This window comes from Podarcis filfolensis (genome assembly GCF_964270895.1).
Source record: "Podarcis filfolensis genome assembly, chromosome: 1".
Taxonomy (NCBI): Eukaryota; Metazoa; Chordata; class Lepidosauria; order Squamata; family Lacertidae; genus Podarcis; species Podarcis filfolensis.
The window spans coordinates 30,455,674-30,471,423 of record NC_139604.1 but is presented as its reverse complement, the minus strand read 5'-3'; the positions used below and the strand labels follow the sequence as shown (position 1 = coordinate 30,471,423).

The following is a 15,750-nucleotide window of genomic DNA, read 5'->3' as shown; positions in this document are numbered from 1 at the left end:
CTGAGGTACCAGTGTATAGTGCAGCTGGGGATTTATTTATTTATTTATTTATTTATTTATTTATTTATTTATTTTAAGAAAAGAAAAGGTAGTTAAAAGATGGCAAGATGGCGGAGCAGACATCCAGTTCCAAGCATGTCTCCCACTAGCAGCTTGCCCACCTAGCACTGGAATCATTGCAGCTTATCAGGACCAGGCTGGGGAGGGGCATTGGTGAGGTTGGGGTGGGTAGGTGCCCCAGACTGACTTTGCAAGTGTGCCCACACAGCCCCTGACCTCACTGCCAACTCTGCCCCTCCACAGAGATGCCAGTGTTGGAAAGGCGACTCTGCCCTCTCACACCAGCCGCTACTGAGGCCTACTCAGAAATAAGTCTCACTGAACTCAGTAGGGCTTACTTCCAGGTAAACATGCCTGGAATCGCAGCCTAAATCTCTTCGACTAGCAGAAATCCTTATTTTTAGTAACCCGTTTTTAATTGGGGAAAAAAAATGCAGTCTCAGCAGAAGGGAATGTGTCTGCCTCCGAAGGATCCGAGCTTCTGTAGCTTGTAGAAATTGGTAAAGGTTCCTTAAATAATCATAATGGTTTGCCTTAGATGATAAATAGAAAAGTGGGGGGTGGGGAGCAGAAGCCTGCTAGTGCCAAAGTTGACTGTTTAAATTAGAAATTTGTCACATTTAATTAATTATGTTCTGGAAGCTGTTCTTGTTTGTTTGGTATTAGATCTGAGGAAAGATAATTGGATTTGGTTTCGCAGCTAGCAATAGTCTGTGGCTACGGCAAACTGCAAAGTTTTGGTCAATAACTGGTGCAACCTAGTAGTAGCTTTTACCGATGACTGTTGTGTTGGCGTCTCTCTATATTTGTGGAGAAAGTATTGTGGACACTGGAGGACTTAATGCTGCGTTTCGGGTGTACATTGGGTCACAGCTGAGTGTTGGGTTGGGGTAGCTTGAGGGAAAGTCCTCCTTGCCCTGGGCCAAACTGCTGTGTAGACAACCAGTGCTTTTCTTTCCTTTTTCAGTAACGCAGCCAGGTCTGCTGCATTTGTAATTTCTTCAGTGATGAGACACTGCTGGAAGGAAGCATGGATAAGAATATTGCAGAGCAGCTCAATAAGGCGTACGAAGCCTTCAGACAGGCGTGCATGGATAGAGACTCTGCTGTGAAAGAGCTAAAGCAAAAGGTACGTGGCTGTTTTATGTCTAGCGCTACAGGCTAAGGTTATGTTTCTGATGGCTCCCGAAGAAAAGTCGACTCCCGATTTCACACACAAAGAGGAATGGTCAACACAGTTGGATAATGCCAGGGAAATTCTGTTAATTATCTGGGGTGATCTGCTCCTTGCAGGTGTGAAATTGTGCCATGCGGCTTGTTTACCCTTGTCCATAAAATGGAGGTTTTTGCACCTGTCTGGGGTGCAGGTTGTTACCAGCTTTTAACTGTGGGGAGGCCTTGAAATGCATATTATAGATACTGCTTCTCTGGTTGCTCTCCCCAAAGCAAGCAGTGCCTGTCCGGAAGCAAAGCAAAGCAGGGTCCCTCCTTTTTGCAAGAGGAAGTGCGAAAAGAAGCAGTCGTTTGGAACTTCCCCACTTTCGTGTTAAATATAGCTGGTGCGTTATTTCAAAAGAGAAAAATTGCTTGGATGCCATGCACCCTGTGAACTAACCCCATTTGTTTCCATGGGGGACAGTTAAGCATGGGCTTAATTTCTCCAGTAATAAGATTTACTCTGGCTGGATTGTTCTGTTGGGTAGTTAACCAGCCGGCAACCCCAAATTCCAAGCAGCTTGAAAAATTCTTACTTAAAACAAAAACCAGACCAGCTCTTCCTAACTATCAGAAACAGCGTTTTCTGATAAAATTCAGAATTTAAAAGGCTTTTAAAAAGCACCAGCATTTATTGTTAAAAAGAGCCAGATTTATTTTTCCCCAGACTGTCTTCATGTAAGGCACTTTGGGCTAGGAAGCCATTTGTGGCTTCCGGATGCTTGGAACTGACTGCACTTTTAGACCCTGTCTGAATAATTAAGGCGACAAGAGGAGGAATGTGCTGGCAAGCCTTTTGTAACAACCCCAGCAAGCATTTTCAAGACGCACGGCACTAATGCTCTGCGTCCCTTCCAGGAATCCTCAGAGATGAATCGGCCCGGCACTTAGATTGAAAAACCTAAGGACTTGAAACGGCTGAGAGCTACGGCAGTGGACTGTGTGACTGCTTGCTGCACCAGAAGCAGAGAGTGTCATGGCTGAGGAGATGGCAACTCTTGCCGCTTCTGGGATTGGCTGAGCTCCGATTGGCTGAGCCTGCTAAGGCAGGGATGGGGACGCGCATTCCCTTCTGGGCAACCTTCCCCTCAATGTGTGCCAGTGGTGGGTGGGGCCAGAGGCTAAAGTGCGCGGAGCAGCAAATGCAACAATTTACCTTCGTCCAATAGGCTAGCTTCTATGTATGGCCCTCTCCATCCTCTCCCAGCAATCGAGAGGCATCATCCCAAGACACATTCCAGCCAGACAAAGTCACTTGGGCGGGGGATGAAACAGGGCCAGAGAGGGCTGTGGCCCTGGGGAGAGTTCTGAGAGCCAAATTGAGAGGCTGCATTGGTCTCCGGACCTGAGGTTCCCCACCCTTGTACTAAGGGAAATCAGATCTTCACTCTGTCCTCTGCACATATTTGTTCCCTTAAAACAAGGTTGGCCCTCCAGGTGTTGCTGAACTCCAATTCTCATCTCCCTAACCATTGGCCATGCTGACTGGGACTAGTGGGAGTCGAGAACATATGGAGTGTGGCCACAGACTTCCCCTTGAAATGTGGCTGTCGTTGTTTTGCTTTGCAACTTTGAAAGTTAACCTTTATAGCACATTTAACAGCTTTCATTTACACCCTCCTTCCCATCACTAGGCTGGTGAATGGCATAAGGACAGGCAGGAGGATAGTATAATGCACTCCTGAGTGCTGTCTCTCTCTCTCCCTGTTTGACCCTTAAAACAACCCTGCGAGGTAGTGACTGGCCCAAGGTCACCCAGCATGGACTTGAACCCAGGTCTCCTTTGCCTTGAAGCCTAAGTGCTTGCAGTAGTTAAAGCACATTTGCGATCTTCATCACTTGATGGCTTAAATGGAGAAGAGTGCTGACACTTTCCTCCCAATTGCAAGCTTCCCTGTTGGGTTTTGTACAAACTCTGCTTACTCACAGTGTTGGAGTCTTGGAGGTGAGGCCCTGCCAGGATAGTTCACACTCCCCCCCTAAATTTTCAGTTTTCATTTTTCAAAAAATGGGATAGGGCCACCTCTGTGGTTGCATTCCTTTTTATTAAAAAAAACACACCTTAAAATTGATCTCTTCTCCTCATGGAGATAAAAGGGATAAAAGTTTGCCTCAGTATCCAACTTTTTTCACCAATACAAGTGAATAACCTTAAATTTATTTGGCCACCTTTTTTTAATGTTCTGGTTATTCTATAATGATTCACAGCCCCACCATAAAAAATCCTGTCAAATCATACTCAACACAGTCTTACCAGGTTTATTCTCAAGGCAGGGAGCCTGCTTCTTTGGCAAATGGCCTCCGGAATTGGGTACGGAACCATAAACACTATGGAAGAAACCATAGAAAACTTGGAATTCAGATGACCCACACACGTTGACTTTGCTCTGATTCTTATTCTCTCCCCCAACACACACACCTTTACTCCATGTTCTCGATTCTGTGTTGGCATACCCTCCAGCTTGTGGCCAATGGCTGATTCCGCAAGTAGCTGATTGGCTGCTTGTTTTGCTACTCTTTGATGATTGGAACTGTGTCATGCATAGAAGCCGGAGTCATCTCAGCCAGATGGCGCTCGGTGTAGAGGGATGTTTGGTTGTCAAGTATATCTTCTAGTCGGTAACTTGTTGCTGCCATCTGACTCTTAAAAGAATTATTTGTGCACGCTGGCTGTCAAAAGCATCTTCTCTTCTGTCTGTTTTAGCTGTCATGCCTGTGCTCTGTACAGAAGTGTTGACAAGACATTGCTGTTGTACATTTTCAATTTGGGTCTTGGTGACTTTTTCTTCTTCTTCTGTTTCCTGAGGTCTCCTTGGCTGCTGGAAAATGCTGAGCTCTTTGGCTTTTTAATGGGTTGGTGAAGCAACAGCTTTTTGGTGCTTTATTTTGAATCAGGCTGTAGGGAGACTCTTGGGTGTATTGGGGGTTTTAAAGGGTATTTTTCTCCCCCTCTGCCTCCCCTCTGAAGAATGAAAGTGGCTAAATAAATCATGGGGTTTCCATTATCCAGCTTTTGGAGAAGGGCTGGGGCTGGGGCATTTAATTCAAAGTAGAGCTGGGAGATAACTCAGTCAGGAATCCTGGAGAGCCACTACCAATCAGTGTAGTTAAATACGGAGCTATATGGACCAATGGTCTAATTCAGTGTAAGACAAACTTCCTATGTCCCAAGCAAATATTTTTGATCATGCAAGAGGGCAGACTTTTTACTTGGCAATAACTTGGCATCACAGTATACCCCTGTGATGGCACAGGGCTTAACTTCTAAACGAGAGCTGGATAATTGTGAAGACAGGCCTGCATTCAGCCCACGAGCCTCTCTGGGTGAACCTGGGCCAGTCTATATCTGTTGGCCTACGTCGCTGGGTTGTGGTGAGGACAATATGTTGGTGGAATGAAATCCTTGATCCTGTCCCTGAAGAAAGGGCGGGATGAAAATGCAGTAAATAAATAAAGAGGCAGAGGGAGGGAAATAGGAATTTCTACAGAGGGAGAGCCAGAGCAATGACACAGGTGATAACTTTTTTAATGGGCATAGCTGCTGTGACAAAGCCAGGTGTTGTACTTCCCTGTGTTAGCCTGTTGTCGTCACAAAATGACTACTTCGAATTAAATTATCTTTACAGACAGACAGCTATGAAAAGCAGATATGTGAACAACAAAACCAAATTGTATTTCTTACAAGCACTGTCACAAAACTTAACTCACAGTTGGCTTCTTTGAGCTGCAACAAAGGTAGGTAATTTTCAAATCTATATCTATCTATCTATCTATCTATCTATCATCTATCTATCTATCTATCTATCTATCTATCTATCTATCTATCTATCTACACCACCACAATCCACTGGGTTTCCCCAACACAAACTGCTTTTTTTATCATGTATCTGGACTAAGGGGCCAGTGAATGGTTGCTGATTGTGATTACTCAGTAGTGAAGGGCTGAGGAGAACAATGTCTAGGTCACTTCATACCTTCAAGCACCTGCTTCTGGAACCATGCCTTGGGGTGTCCTGGCAAAGTCCTGCTTCTGGAGAAGGAAGCTATAAGGGAGAGAGGAGTGGGCAGTTGTATGAAAAGAGAAAATGGGAGTATAAAAAGCTAAATAATAAAGGGGGAGAGAAAAAAGAAAGAAAAAGCATTCCATAGGAAAAAAGGAATGGGGGATGAAGGGTTTGAATAGTTTTAAGAGGAGCAGGTTGAAAATAAATACTTATATCACATGGCATTCTTCAGTTCCTAGAAGGCATCATTTTAAGAAGATTGCAGTGCTATACTGTGTTAAGCATGCTCAAGTCTCAAAACTGCTGCCTTGTCTATCTAAGGAGGAAACTGCACTGTACTTCAAATGTTAGTGTGCACTTATTTTCCTATATAGAGATTATCTGCGTGTACCGAAAACAATCCCAACCTGATTTTGTGGAAGTTGCATTATTTGATTCCCTATTGTATGCCATGTGTGAAACGCCATGTATGATAATACCATTATGTTTGGGTTTTTTTCATATGTGCATGACCACCTACCAGAAGACAGCGAAACCAGAAGAAATGGTACGTTACTGAACTTGAATGCTGATCAGCTGTATGAAAAGCTGCAGTTGGCAATGCAAAGAGAGAAGCTTTTAAAGGTAGGATGCTTTTCACAAGATAATTCTAAAATAAAAATAATAATGGCATGATAAGCATCACATTTGAACTAGACAAACTGTGATGAATCGTAATTATGGTTTGTTAGAAACAAGCCAACTTCAAACCATGAGCTTGCTTCGACAGATCGCACAGCTTAGGGTACGGATGGCACACAAACTATGGTTAATTAAAAAGGAAGTGAAAACTTCCAACCTCCTTGCAGTCATGTCAGGATGGGGGACTTATTGCAACATCCACATTTGTGCCTGTTATTGTTCCTTTATCATCGATTAAGCCTGGTAAATTTCTGCGCTTACGGTGAAGTTGCCCAAGTTATGCCAACGTGGAAGAGTTGATGATCTGGTTCTGTGACTCTTTTCAGTGTTCTTTTTACGTATCTGAATGGCATTGAAGTCTCCAGCTTGTTCAGCAGATGAGAAATCTTGTTGCTACAGATAATGCAGAATTGGCAATGGAGGGAACTGGAACGAGGTTTTCTTCTGCAGAAAAGGCTTCCAGTTCTCTTTGCCTTCTCTGGGCACTTGAAAATTTCTTTGGAATTTGAGGTGGTGCACGGTTTTCAGCTGAGCTTGTCATTTTGAGCTGGCCAAGGGGTGGTGTGTGTGCATTGTTCTTTCCCATAAACATTTCTCCAGTGTGCTGCAGCCTCCCTGGCTGCCCGCACTTCCACGTTTGAAAAAGTCCCATGGGAACATTTCTTGGGCTTTAATTGACACTTGGGAAGCTGGGGAGACTTCAGAATGCAGGCCATTAGTGAGATGATGTAGAATGAAAGAGAAGATGCTCACAAACGCCCCTCTGTCACCCCAAAGATAAGGTAAGCACCCCACCCACGAGATTTTTCACCAACGTTTTTATCTCCTTTGATAATTTTCAAATGCAACTTTTCTTCTCATTGATTGATAAAGAGTGAAAAATCAGGAGAGACTCTTGGCACAGCACTCATACAGATATGGATAGTGTGTCGTTTTATAAGTGTATTTTTCTTACCCTTGTTTTGCTGAAGACACTCGTCATTTGACTCACTCTGCTATGAAGTCTATCAGTTTGCCCTCCTAAAAACCTTTGAATAGCCAGCAATATGAGTTGAGAACAGAGTAGTTACGTGGGTAACAGCGGGGAGCAACATAGTTCTTTAATAGTTGCCTACATAGTTGCACTATTTCAAATGGCAAGCTGTCAACTGGCTTTGGATGTGCATAGAATGCTCTGTGAAAATGCAAAGTCTATTCACGAATGCATATACAGTGGTACCTCAGTTTACGAACTAAATCCATTCCTGAAGTCCGTTCTTAAACCAAATCCGTTCTTAAACCAAGGCATACTTTCCCTAATGATGCCTCCTGTCGCTGGTGCCCTTCCTCCATTCAGCTTCTGTTCGTAGACCGAGGTAAAGTTTGCAAACCAGAACACTACTTCCGGTTTTGCAGAGTTTGTAAACAGAATCGTTCGTAAACAGGACTGTTCATAAACCAAGGTACCAGTGATATTTACAGTTCCTCACACTCTGTGGCAGTGTGTCCTATAACCAGCATTCTGTCCTTTTTCGTTCTCACTGGGTACTCATTTTTTTGCTTTTTAGTGCTACCTGCTAAATTTTTATTGACTTGACTTACTATAGCTAGTTCATCTCTCCCCCCCCCCCTTTTCCCCCTACACACACAATTTTCTTATGACACCAGATCAGGAAGTGAAGTTCTTCTTTCCAACGTGTTTTGTTTTTTTTTAATTAAGACCTGTTGTGCTCAGATTGGGTTGCAAGGCATAATGTTTGAACACTCCGGTGCCAAAATCTTCTTTTCGCTTCTGATTCTGTTTTTGTTTGCTTATCTTTGAGATTGTTCTTCAGTCTTTTACACAGTTACAAATCAGCGATACTATAAATATGTTGGAAGGGTCACGTGTTCACCCCCAGGTCGCACACATGGTATGACATCTGTACAGGCATAAATATGGATATCTGTGCACCCAATTTAGAAAAGGTAGAAAGGATGGAAGACAAGGATGGAAGATATGTGCATGCACCTTACTCTGTATGCATCAAGAGGACTGCACATGGGCCCATACAATCCAATATTGGGAAAATGGTGCTTAGTTGCTAGATCCACGTCTGAATCCAGTCTTGATGTCCATTTTCAATTTCACAAAAGCTTTCAAAGGCTAATAGTAGGAGACAAGGGTTAAGTTCTACCTTTGATAGCAGACTTTGCATTTTCTCTTTCCTTTTTTTGGTTTTGGTTTTATTTAGATTTTTGGGGTTTTTATGTGTATAATGAAAACAATTCAATGAAGTTTAATGGGGGGGGAAGGCTAACATAGTCACAGCTTTCTTGCTAAATATGATTTATAAAACTGGAGTTACAATGACTTGAATCCAGAAGGAGTTGCTGCTCACCTCCATCACGTGGTAGCCCACAAAACCCTGAACTGAGATAGGAAGAGTTGCCGCATAAGGCATGTCTTAGAGCAGGCACATCTACCTATCTGGACACTGCGATCTACTCCCGGTATAATAAAACTGGCAGTGAGCTACCCATTGTCATTGCCCAGCTTTTTTTTAGGAGGAGAGAACAGAGTTGTTAAGCTTTGGGGGGGGGGCTGGTGATTGCTAAGGATCCCAAGATTGACCAGGAACACCCCATGATGGACCAGTAGATCACGACTGACCAGTTGGATATGCCTGCCTTAGAGCAATCCATTTAAGTCCTCCTGGTAAGACTACAATTTGCCACGATGGCCAAAGGCTCTTTGAAGAGAAGAAGAAGAGTTTGGATTTGATATCCTGCTTTATCACTACCCAAAGGAGTCTCAAAGCGGCTAACATTCTCCTTTCCCTTCCTCCCCCATAACAAACACTCTGTGAGGTGAGTGAGGCTGAGAGACTTCAGAGAAGTGTGACTAGCCCAAGGTCACCCAGCAGCTGCATGTGGAGGAGCGGAGACGCGAACCTGGTTCACCAGATTACGAGTCCACCACTCTTAACCACTACACCACATTTTGGAGATGAAAGTGTGATCTTGTAACATTTCAATACAGTCATACCTTGGTTGTTAAACAGATGCAAACCAAGGTGCGGCTTATGATTGGCTGATTGGTCCCGGAAACAATGACAACAGGCGAAACGGATGTTTGGCTTCCGAAAAACATTCGCAAACTGGAACACTTACTTCCGGGTTTGCGGCGTTTGGGAGCCAAAACGTCCGAGTGCCAAGGCGTTCAACAACCAAGGTCCGACTGTGCTCACTTTAATGGAACACGGGTGGTGCTTTGATGCCACGTTTCTAGACTTCCAGCTGAAAATTGCTTGGGTGATCAAACCTCTGGGATTAAGTGGGCAGCCACAGGTGACTGTAGAGAAAAGCCCCTTTCATCTATTGCATCAAACCACGTCTGTCCCTAGTAACCTTACCGAGTTTCTTTCCGTCTGACACTGAGTCATTGAAGGTAATTGCCTTAGGATTACTTCGCACATTGCGTTTTTAAAGAGCGCACCTAAAATATAAATTGTGAATGCAGCCAACAGGTGTTTAGAAACAGCTACACTTGTCAGAGAGATGGCACCGAGAGAGAGAGATGAGATTGCCGAGGCTTCCTGTTGAGAGTACGCTTTTGTTTTGTTTTGTCGCTGTTAGAATTGGCTGAGCACCAGACCCGTTCTGACTGCCAGGGCTGCGCATGGAGCAACAAGCCTGAGAAGCAATGGCCTGGGGCAGTGGGGCTCTGGGTGCATGGGCAGGGCTTAGCTACTGTATTTTCCCATGTATAAGATGCCCCCGTGTATAAGACGCCCCCTATTTTTGGAGACTCAGAATTAAGAAAATGAGGGGAGATTGCCCAGAGTTGTTGAGCTTTTTTGGGGGGGAGGATTGCCCAGAGTTCTTGACCCGCCTGACCAACACTTCCGATAGCATGCGACACAGAAGCCACCAATCGTCTGACCGCTTGCCGTCAGCCACCGCAAATCACCCACACAATTGCCTCAGCAGCAGCCATTGCCACAGCCACCAATCACCCGCACTATCACCACTTACAATCTCCTGGTCGCGGTAGGAAACAATCCCTTGTCTCCTCTGCACTACTCATGTATACAACGACCCCAATTTTTCCACATTATTTTAACATGAAAAAACCTTGTCTTAGACGCAAAAAAGAACAGTATTTCTCAGCAAGGTCCTTTTCTGGCTCTCCTGGAGTGGGGTGTGGGATGCACCAAGCTCGGCTGGCTCCGTGGAGTCGCTTTCCCCTAACACTGGGTAGACACGCTGGCGGCCTTCATTCCTATGAAGTGTTTGAATTGGCCCCTCAGCCCAGTAGAAGTCACAAAAAGGAAAAGGAGTTCATGAGGCAGAGGGTGGTGCTATAAGAACATTTGCTAGCCCTCTTTTTCTCTTGCTTGCAAGAACCTTTACGTTTGGTCCTGCGTTACACTTAAAGAGCAAATCTCTCATGAGGCTACTGTCATTTTTGCCATTGGCATGGAGTGCAGCAATAACAAAAGGACGGTATTTAGCATGGTGTGACTGAGAGCCAAAACTCCTGCAAGAAATCTTTCCCTCAGCTCTCAGTGGAGGGACTTACCAGCATTGTGGGATGAGCTGTAAGCGGTGTTGGCCAAATAACACACTCTGGATCAAGGGCCATTACGGTCAGATGAACCTTTTTATTTAAACCAAATATAAGTGTCTGGTGAAGGGCGTTGCTTATTTTGATAATATCGTTTTATTTTTCAGAGTTTGAGCAGTAGCAAGTTTATTTCAGATATTTTAGTTGTGATTGTATAAACAGACAAAACCCTATGGGAGCACAACACCTCTCAAGTTTCCTTTGCAGCATCAGCTCCCTGATTTTGTGTCATTTTTTAAAATCTAGGGCGCTGTTTATTTCCTCGTTTCTGACTATGCCTTGCATGTGCCTTTCTTTCCCACTTACCCTGCAAAAAAAATAAAATTGAGTTTACACACACATGCTGAGTGAATTATGGTTCTGTTTCCCTTTTGTAAAAAACAAAACAAAAAACTGACAAATGTCATACACCCTTGAGAGCTGGAAAATTCAGCCTTTAAAAAAAAGACAGTTTTGCTGCTGCTATAACTTCATGGTTTTTCTCTTCCCAACTCCTTGCTGAGTCTTTCCCCCCCCCCCCCCACTTTTTGTATAGAATGTCATCCTATATAGAAAATTAATGGTTTAACATTACAGGAGCCGACTTTTTAAAAGCCTTAATTTCTCCCCTTTTGAAGTTTTATAGCTTGAGTCTTGCAAAAATCCTAAGTCATTAAGTGCTAAATAGCTACATTCCAACTGTTCCAGAAATTAGAACCCTTGAAGACTATTGTCACCTTCTTTAAATGTACTTTATCTTGATTCCAGCACATCCTAAAACTAATTAAATATTAGTGAGCAGAGTGTATAAATGGAATGAGACAACATTTCCCACATTTATAGGCACTAATATGCACGCCGCTACGGTGACTATTTTCAGTATTCAAAATAACGCACAATTGTTTTGAATAATTGTCCACAATGAGATGTAACTTCATGCTGCCATAAATGGTTATTAATTATTTCAGCCTAACCTGATGGGGTAGTGCGTACAGGGCTGAATTCATTTTAAGGATATATAAAGAAAGAACCAGCTTGATCAGACTGAAGACCATTCTAGTCCAGCATCTCTTTTGCTACGGTATCAACCAGGTGTCTATAGGAAACCCCCAAACGCATTCACCCCTCTCCCATTGTGGCACCACATGAACTAGTATTCAGAGGCATGCTGAACCCCAAAGAGAGCCTTATCATACACAAATTTGTCTAATCCTGTTTTAAAGGCATCTTAAATAGGTGGCCATCATGATAGCAAATTCCATAGCTCAATTGTGTGTTTCACACAAAGTGACAAAGGCATCTGCAACAAAACAGTTATTTAAACAAAAGGATTCTATGAGGAAGCACATTTTGTCTGTTTTAAATCTCCCAGCGTTCACCTCTGTTGGATGGCCTCCTCGTTCTTGTATTATGAAAGAGACAGAAAGACTTCTCTTTGTCTTACTTTCTCCATAGTATTTATTTTTTAGCAAACTATTAGACTTCTTCGATTCAGAAATCCCGTCCCCCTGCTCCAGTGAATATTTATGATTTTTGGCTTTTGGAGGGTATCTATCGGGAAAGAGTATTTTCCTCCACCACACGAGATGGAAATTTGCTAAAATGCCAAGGGTATCCGAGTGTGTGGATCAGGCTGTATTTTGAGTACCACAACTAATTATATGTTTGAGGTGGGTGCTGTTTTCACCCATGTGTAACATCTACAGTGAAGTAAGGTAAGCTAAAACTGGCCTGAATTCGAAATAGCTACAAGACCACACTGGTTGGAAATTTCCCATAGAAACGAAATGCTTTTGTAAACCACTTTGAGGTTCTTTACAAGCAAGCAGCATGTAAGTCAAACTAAATAAATAAATTTATACACCTCACTTGCCTATCTCCCCACTGCCCCCCATACTTTGAATTCCCAAATCTTGTAACCTTTCCTCATAGGGGAGCTGCTTTAGCCACCTGGTCATTTTGCTTGCCCCTTTCTGAACCTTTCCCAGATCTGCAATATCCTTTTGGAAGTGCACCAGCCAGAACTGTATGCCAGATTCCAAGTACTGTACTGGGTGGGGCCATACATCTGCACAAAGGTGTTAGTGATTTTGGCAGCTTTTGTTTTCGATCCTTTCCCTAATGATCCCTGACGTGGAATTTGCCTTTTTCACAGATTGCCAAGACTTAATTTAGCCTGTAGTAGTCTATTCTGTCACGGCATTCCTCAAAGACTGAGAAATTAGCCAACTGTGCTGTATGTGCTTCTTTCTGTTTCAGGAACAATTGGACGGTGAGAGTGTAAAGTTAAAAGAAACCGAAGAGGAAAGCAATTTAAAAGAAAAGAAATTTGAATCTATTATCGCCATCAAAGAAGATGAAATACGGCTTCTGAAGAAACAGCTGAAAGAAATAAGTGAGGCACAAATTTCCATGCCAGGACCAAGAAACGAGAAAGAGGTAAGATTATCAAAGGGAGGGAGACCCAAATCTCTCCCTATAAATAACACTGTATGCATATGGAAATTGTTCATGCAGATGATCCTTGTAGAATGAGGATTAGGCCATGTATTTGGGCTCTTTGGCGCATGTGTATTATGCACATGCTCTATTCCCTCCCCCTTTTTGCATATAATTTGGAAGCAGTCGTTTTTCAAATGCTTTTCTACCTGTTGCGGAGTATGGTTTTGGAAAGCCAGTGCACATTCAGCCTTGCCTTTTGTGTTTGTGCTTCAGAGACAAATACGTTAGCTTCATTTTGCCAGACAACCTTTCAAAGTTTCTGAAAGCCATATAAAAGACGGATTATCGTAAGAACTTCAGTTTCAGGCTTTTGAATAAAACGCCCATGTAATACTGTGCTAACCCACAAGGTGGTAGTCAAATATAATAACTTCTCTTCATGCATGATAAAACACACGGTCTCAGCCCTGGCCCAGCTTATTGAAGGTATGTAGTAGAGTCTCTGCTGATAGTTTTCTGGCTATATATATATATATATATATATATATATATATATATAGATATATATATATATGGCTATGATTTGATGTGTAGAATATGTGGCTCTCTGTCCCAGTTTTATCATTTGTTTGAAGAGGATTGGATCAAATACCAGAAAACATTGAAGCAAAAATATTCCATAAAAAGGGGGGTGAATAATGACAAAATCTTCTAATGGAAAGGAAATGAAGCTCAGAGAATTAATTGTTGGAGCTGCAGATTAACTATGTCCTCTGTGTAAGCTCTGTATCAGTGTATATAGCCTCTCCCACTCATCTCAACATCCACCCAAATACTTTGGGAATCTTCTGGTGCCTTCATGTAAATGAGGATGTGGACATGTTCAATTTCCATCTAAGACATTTTCCAAGCCATTATTTAGAACGATTGCATTTTACTTGTTTATATTAAAAGGGGAGGGGAAGGCTAGTGCTATTGTTAAGCTGCTACTGTACGCGCCTGTTTAATGTGTTGATTCATTTTGTTAGGCTGTTATAAATGCAAGCTTCTTCCTTTGTTTATACTTGCGATCTTTTTTAAAAGGCAAGGAATGGAAAACATGCTTCATCTAGGCAGGAATTATCTCCGGGGGCCTTCGGTACGGCTGCCTGTGAAAGGTACATCACACTTATTCCCCCCCCCCTTATTATTTATTTATTTATTTATTTAAGGAACCTGTTTTCTTTTTAGTAGTCATCTCATGTTTACCCTTGTTTTCTGATTTTTAAAAAGTCAGGAGCGCTCCTGTTCTCCCTTGCCACTGCTAAATATTGAAAAAAGGTATCTAGAGCCACTTTTGAGCATCGGCAGGTTTGGTCAAAGGAGTGGCTGCACCCTGTGCCTCAGCACCGCCCTCATCCCTTTCTCTGTCCCCTGAATGTGAAGTCAGGATGGAAGATCAAGTGGCTGGCTCCCTGTGCCCTCGCTTGCCCCCTTTAGTGTTCATGAACCTCTTTTCACCTGGGCATTCTCTCAAGGAGGGACTTGGGAGCTGAGCTGGAGCTCCCCAATGCAGAGCTTCTATCACTATGGAGGGGGAACGGGCAAAGTCTGCCACTACCTGCCCTACTAGGGCCTCTTGTGCAGCCCTGCTCAGGGTTTGTCTGTCTCCATCCATGGCAGAGACTGCTTTGTGAAAGGTGCACACAGCCGTTCTTGGAGCACTCTGTGTTGTTGTTGTTGTTTTAATCAGAGCAACGGTGCTTGCGATTTTAGCACACATCTATCTGCACCGTTTCCCTAGTATAAACTGGCTCCCAGTCCCTGGTATTAAGGCCTATTGGAAAAAGAGAGAGAGAAAAAAAGATGAGTGCAGTACCTATGCCATGCCTATATGTTTGTTTTCCCCAGAGGGGGTCATAGCAGCCATTTAGATCGAGGAGACTGTGCAGGGGGAAATGGTTAAATGCAGTCAAAATGGGAGACAACAACACACATGCCGGCTGCTTTACAGATTATTGTTTTTCTATAAAAAAACAACAATGCTGCAATATCAGGTCGCAGATCTCGTACATCACGTCTTTTTCCATTCCCTGAGTCTGGCTTTCAGGTATAACGGGTGCCAAAATTTCCCAGGGTTAGGCTTGATAAAGACAAAAGAGTGGAACAGAACGTGGTGCTTTATATCTGAAATAATGTATTTTTATTTATTTTATTTTTGGAAGGGATGAACTTGAGGCTGTTTTCTGGGGCATGAAGGAAGAATTTCATCACATACGCGCACTAGCTAAAGCACAGACGGACCAGCTGAGTAAATTTAAACTACGGAGAGAACCTGTAACTGGTATCGCTTTACTGCAGCTCTTACTGTGATTCAGCTGTTTCAATTGGGGGGGAAAACATGCTTCATTTTTGGAATGTGATCTATATGATGCATACGCTTTCCAACGCTACCCGGGACTTGCCCTGACTTCTGTGTGGCGCTCTATAATTGATGAAATGGTCCTACATTGCAATAACCCTGGTGACCGAAATATAAAAAGAAATGTGTGTGTGTCTGATAGAAAAAGAGAGAGAGAGAGAGCTCGCGCGCACACACACACGCCACTTGTGCAGTGTGATGTGACTGTTCATTTTGCTGCGAGTGCATGTCTTGAGAAGCTGCCGGTTGCCTTGTTTTTTTTTACCTATCTGCTTGCAACACAGTGAACTCTCTTTCTTCCCTTCGCCAGTGAAGGCTGCCCCTGTTTTCTCTCTCTCACACACCTATCTGTCGTACAGAGATCACCTCCGTTTGATAAC

General features: G+C 43.2%; 1 protein-coding gene across 10 annotated transcripts in view; it reads left to right on the top strand.

The window, feature by feature from the left end:
• The window catches only part of TANK (TRAF family member associated NFKB activator), a 36,102-nt gene that overhangs the window by 10,442 nt on the left and 9,910 nt on the right, over nucleotides 1–15,750 (top strand). For 7 of the 10 annotated variants that reach the window (XM_083579437.1, XM_083579434.1, XM_083579440.1 and 4 more), the window contains 6 exons: nucleotides 1,028–1,189; nucleotides 4,902–5,010; nucleotides 5,803–5,903; nucleotides 12,787–12,966; nucleotides 14,053–14,126; nucleotides 15,174–15,292. In XM_083579437.1, coding sequence (XP_083435563.1) covers nucleotides 1,091–1,189; nucleotides 4,902–5,010; nucleotides 5,803–5,903; nucleotides 12,787–12,966; nucleotides 14,053–14,126; nucleotides 15,174–15,292 — 682 coding nt within the window. In that variant the 5' untranslated portion in view covers nucleotides 1,028–1,090. The remainder of the gene's footprint in view (nucleotides 1–1,027; nucleotides 1,190–4,901; nucleotides 5,011–5,802; nucleotides 5,904–12,786; nucleotides 12,967–14,052; nucleotides 14,127–15,173; nucleotides 15,293–15,750) is intronic. The other 3 variants (XM_083579443.1, XM_083579442.1, XM_083579435.1) reach the window with 1 other exon arrangement.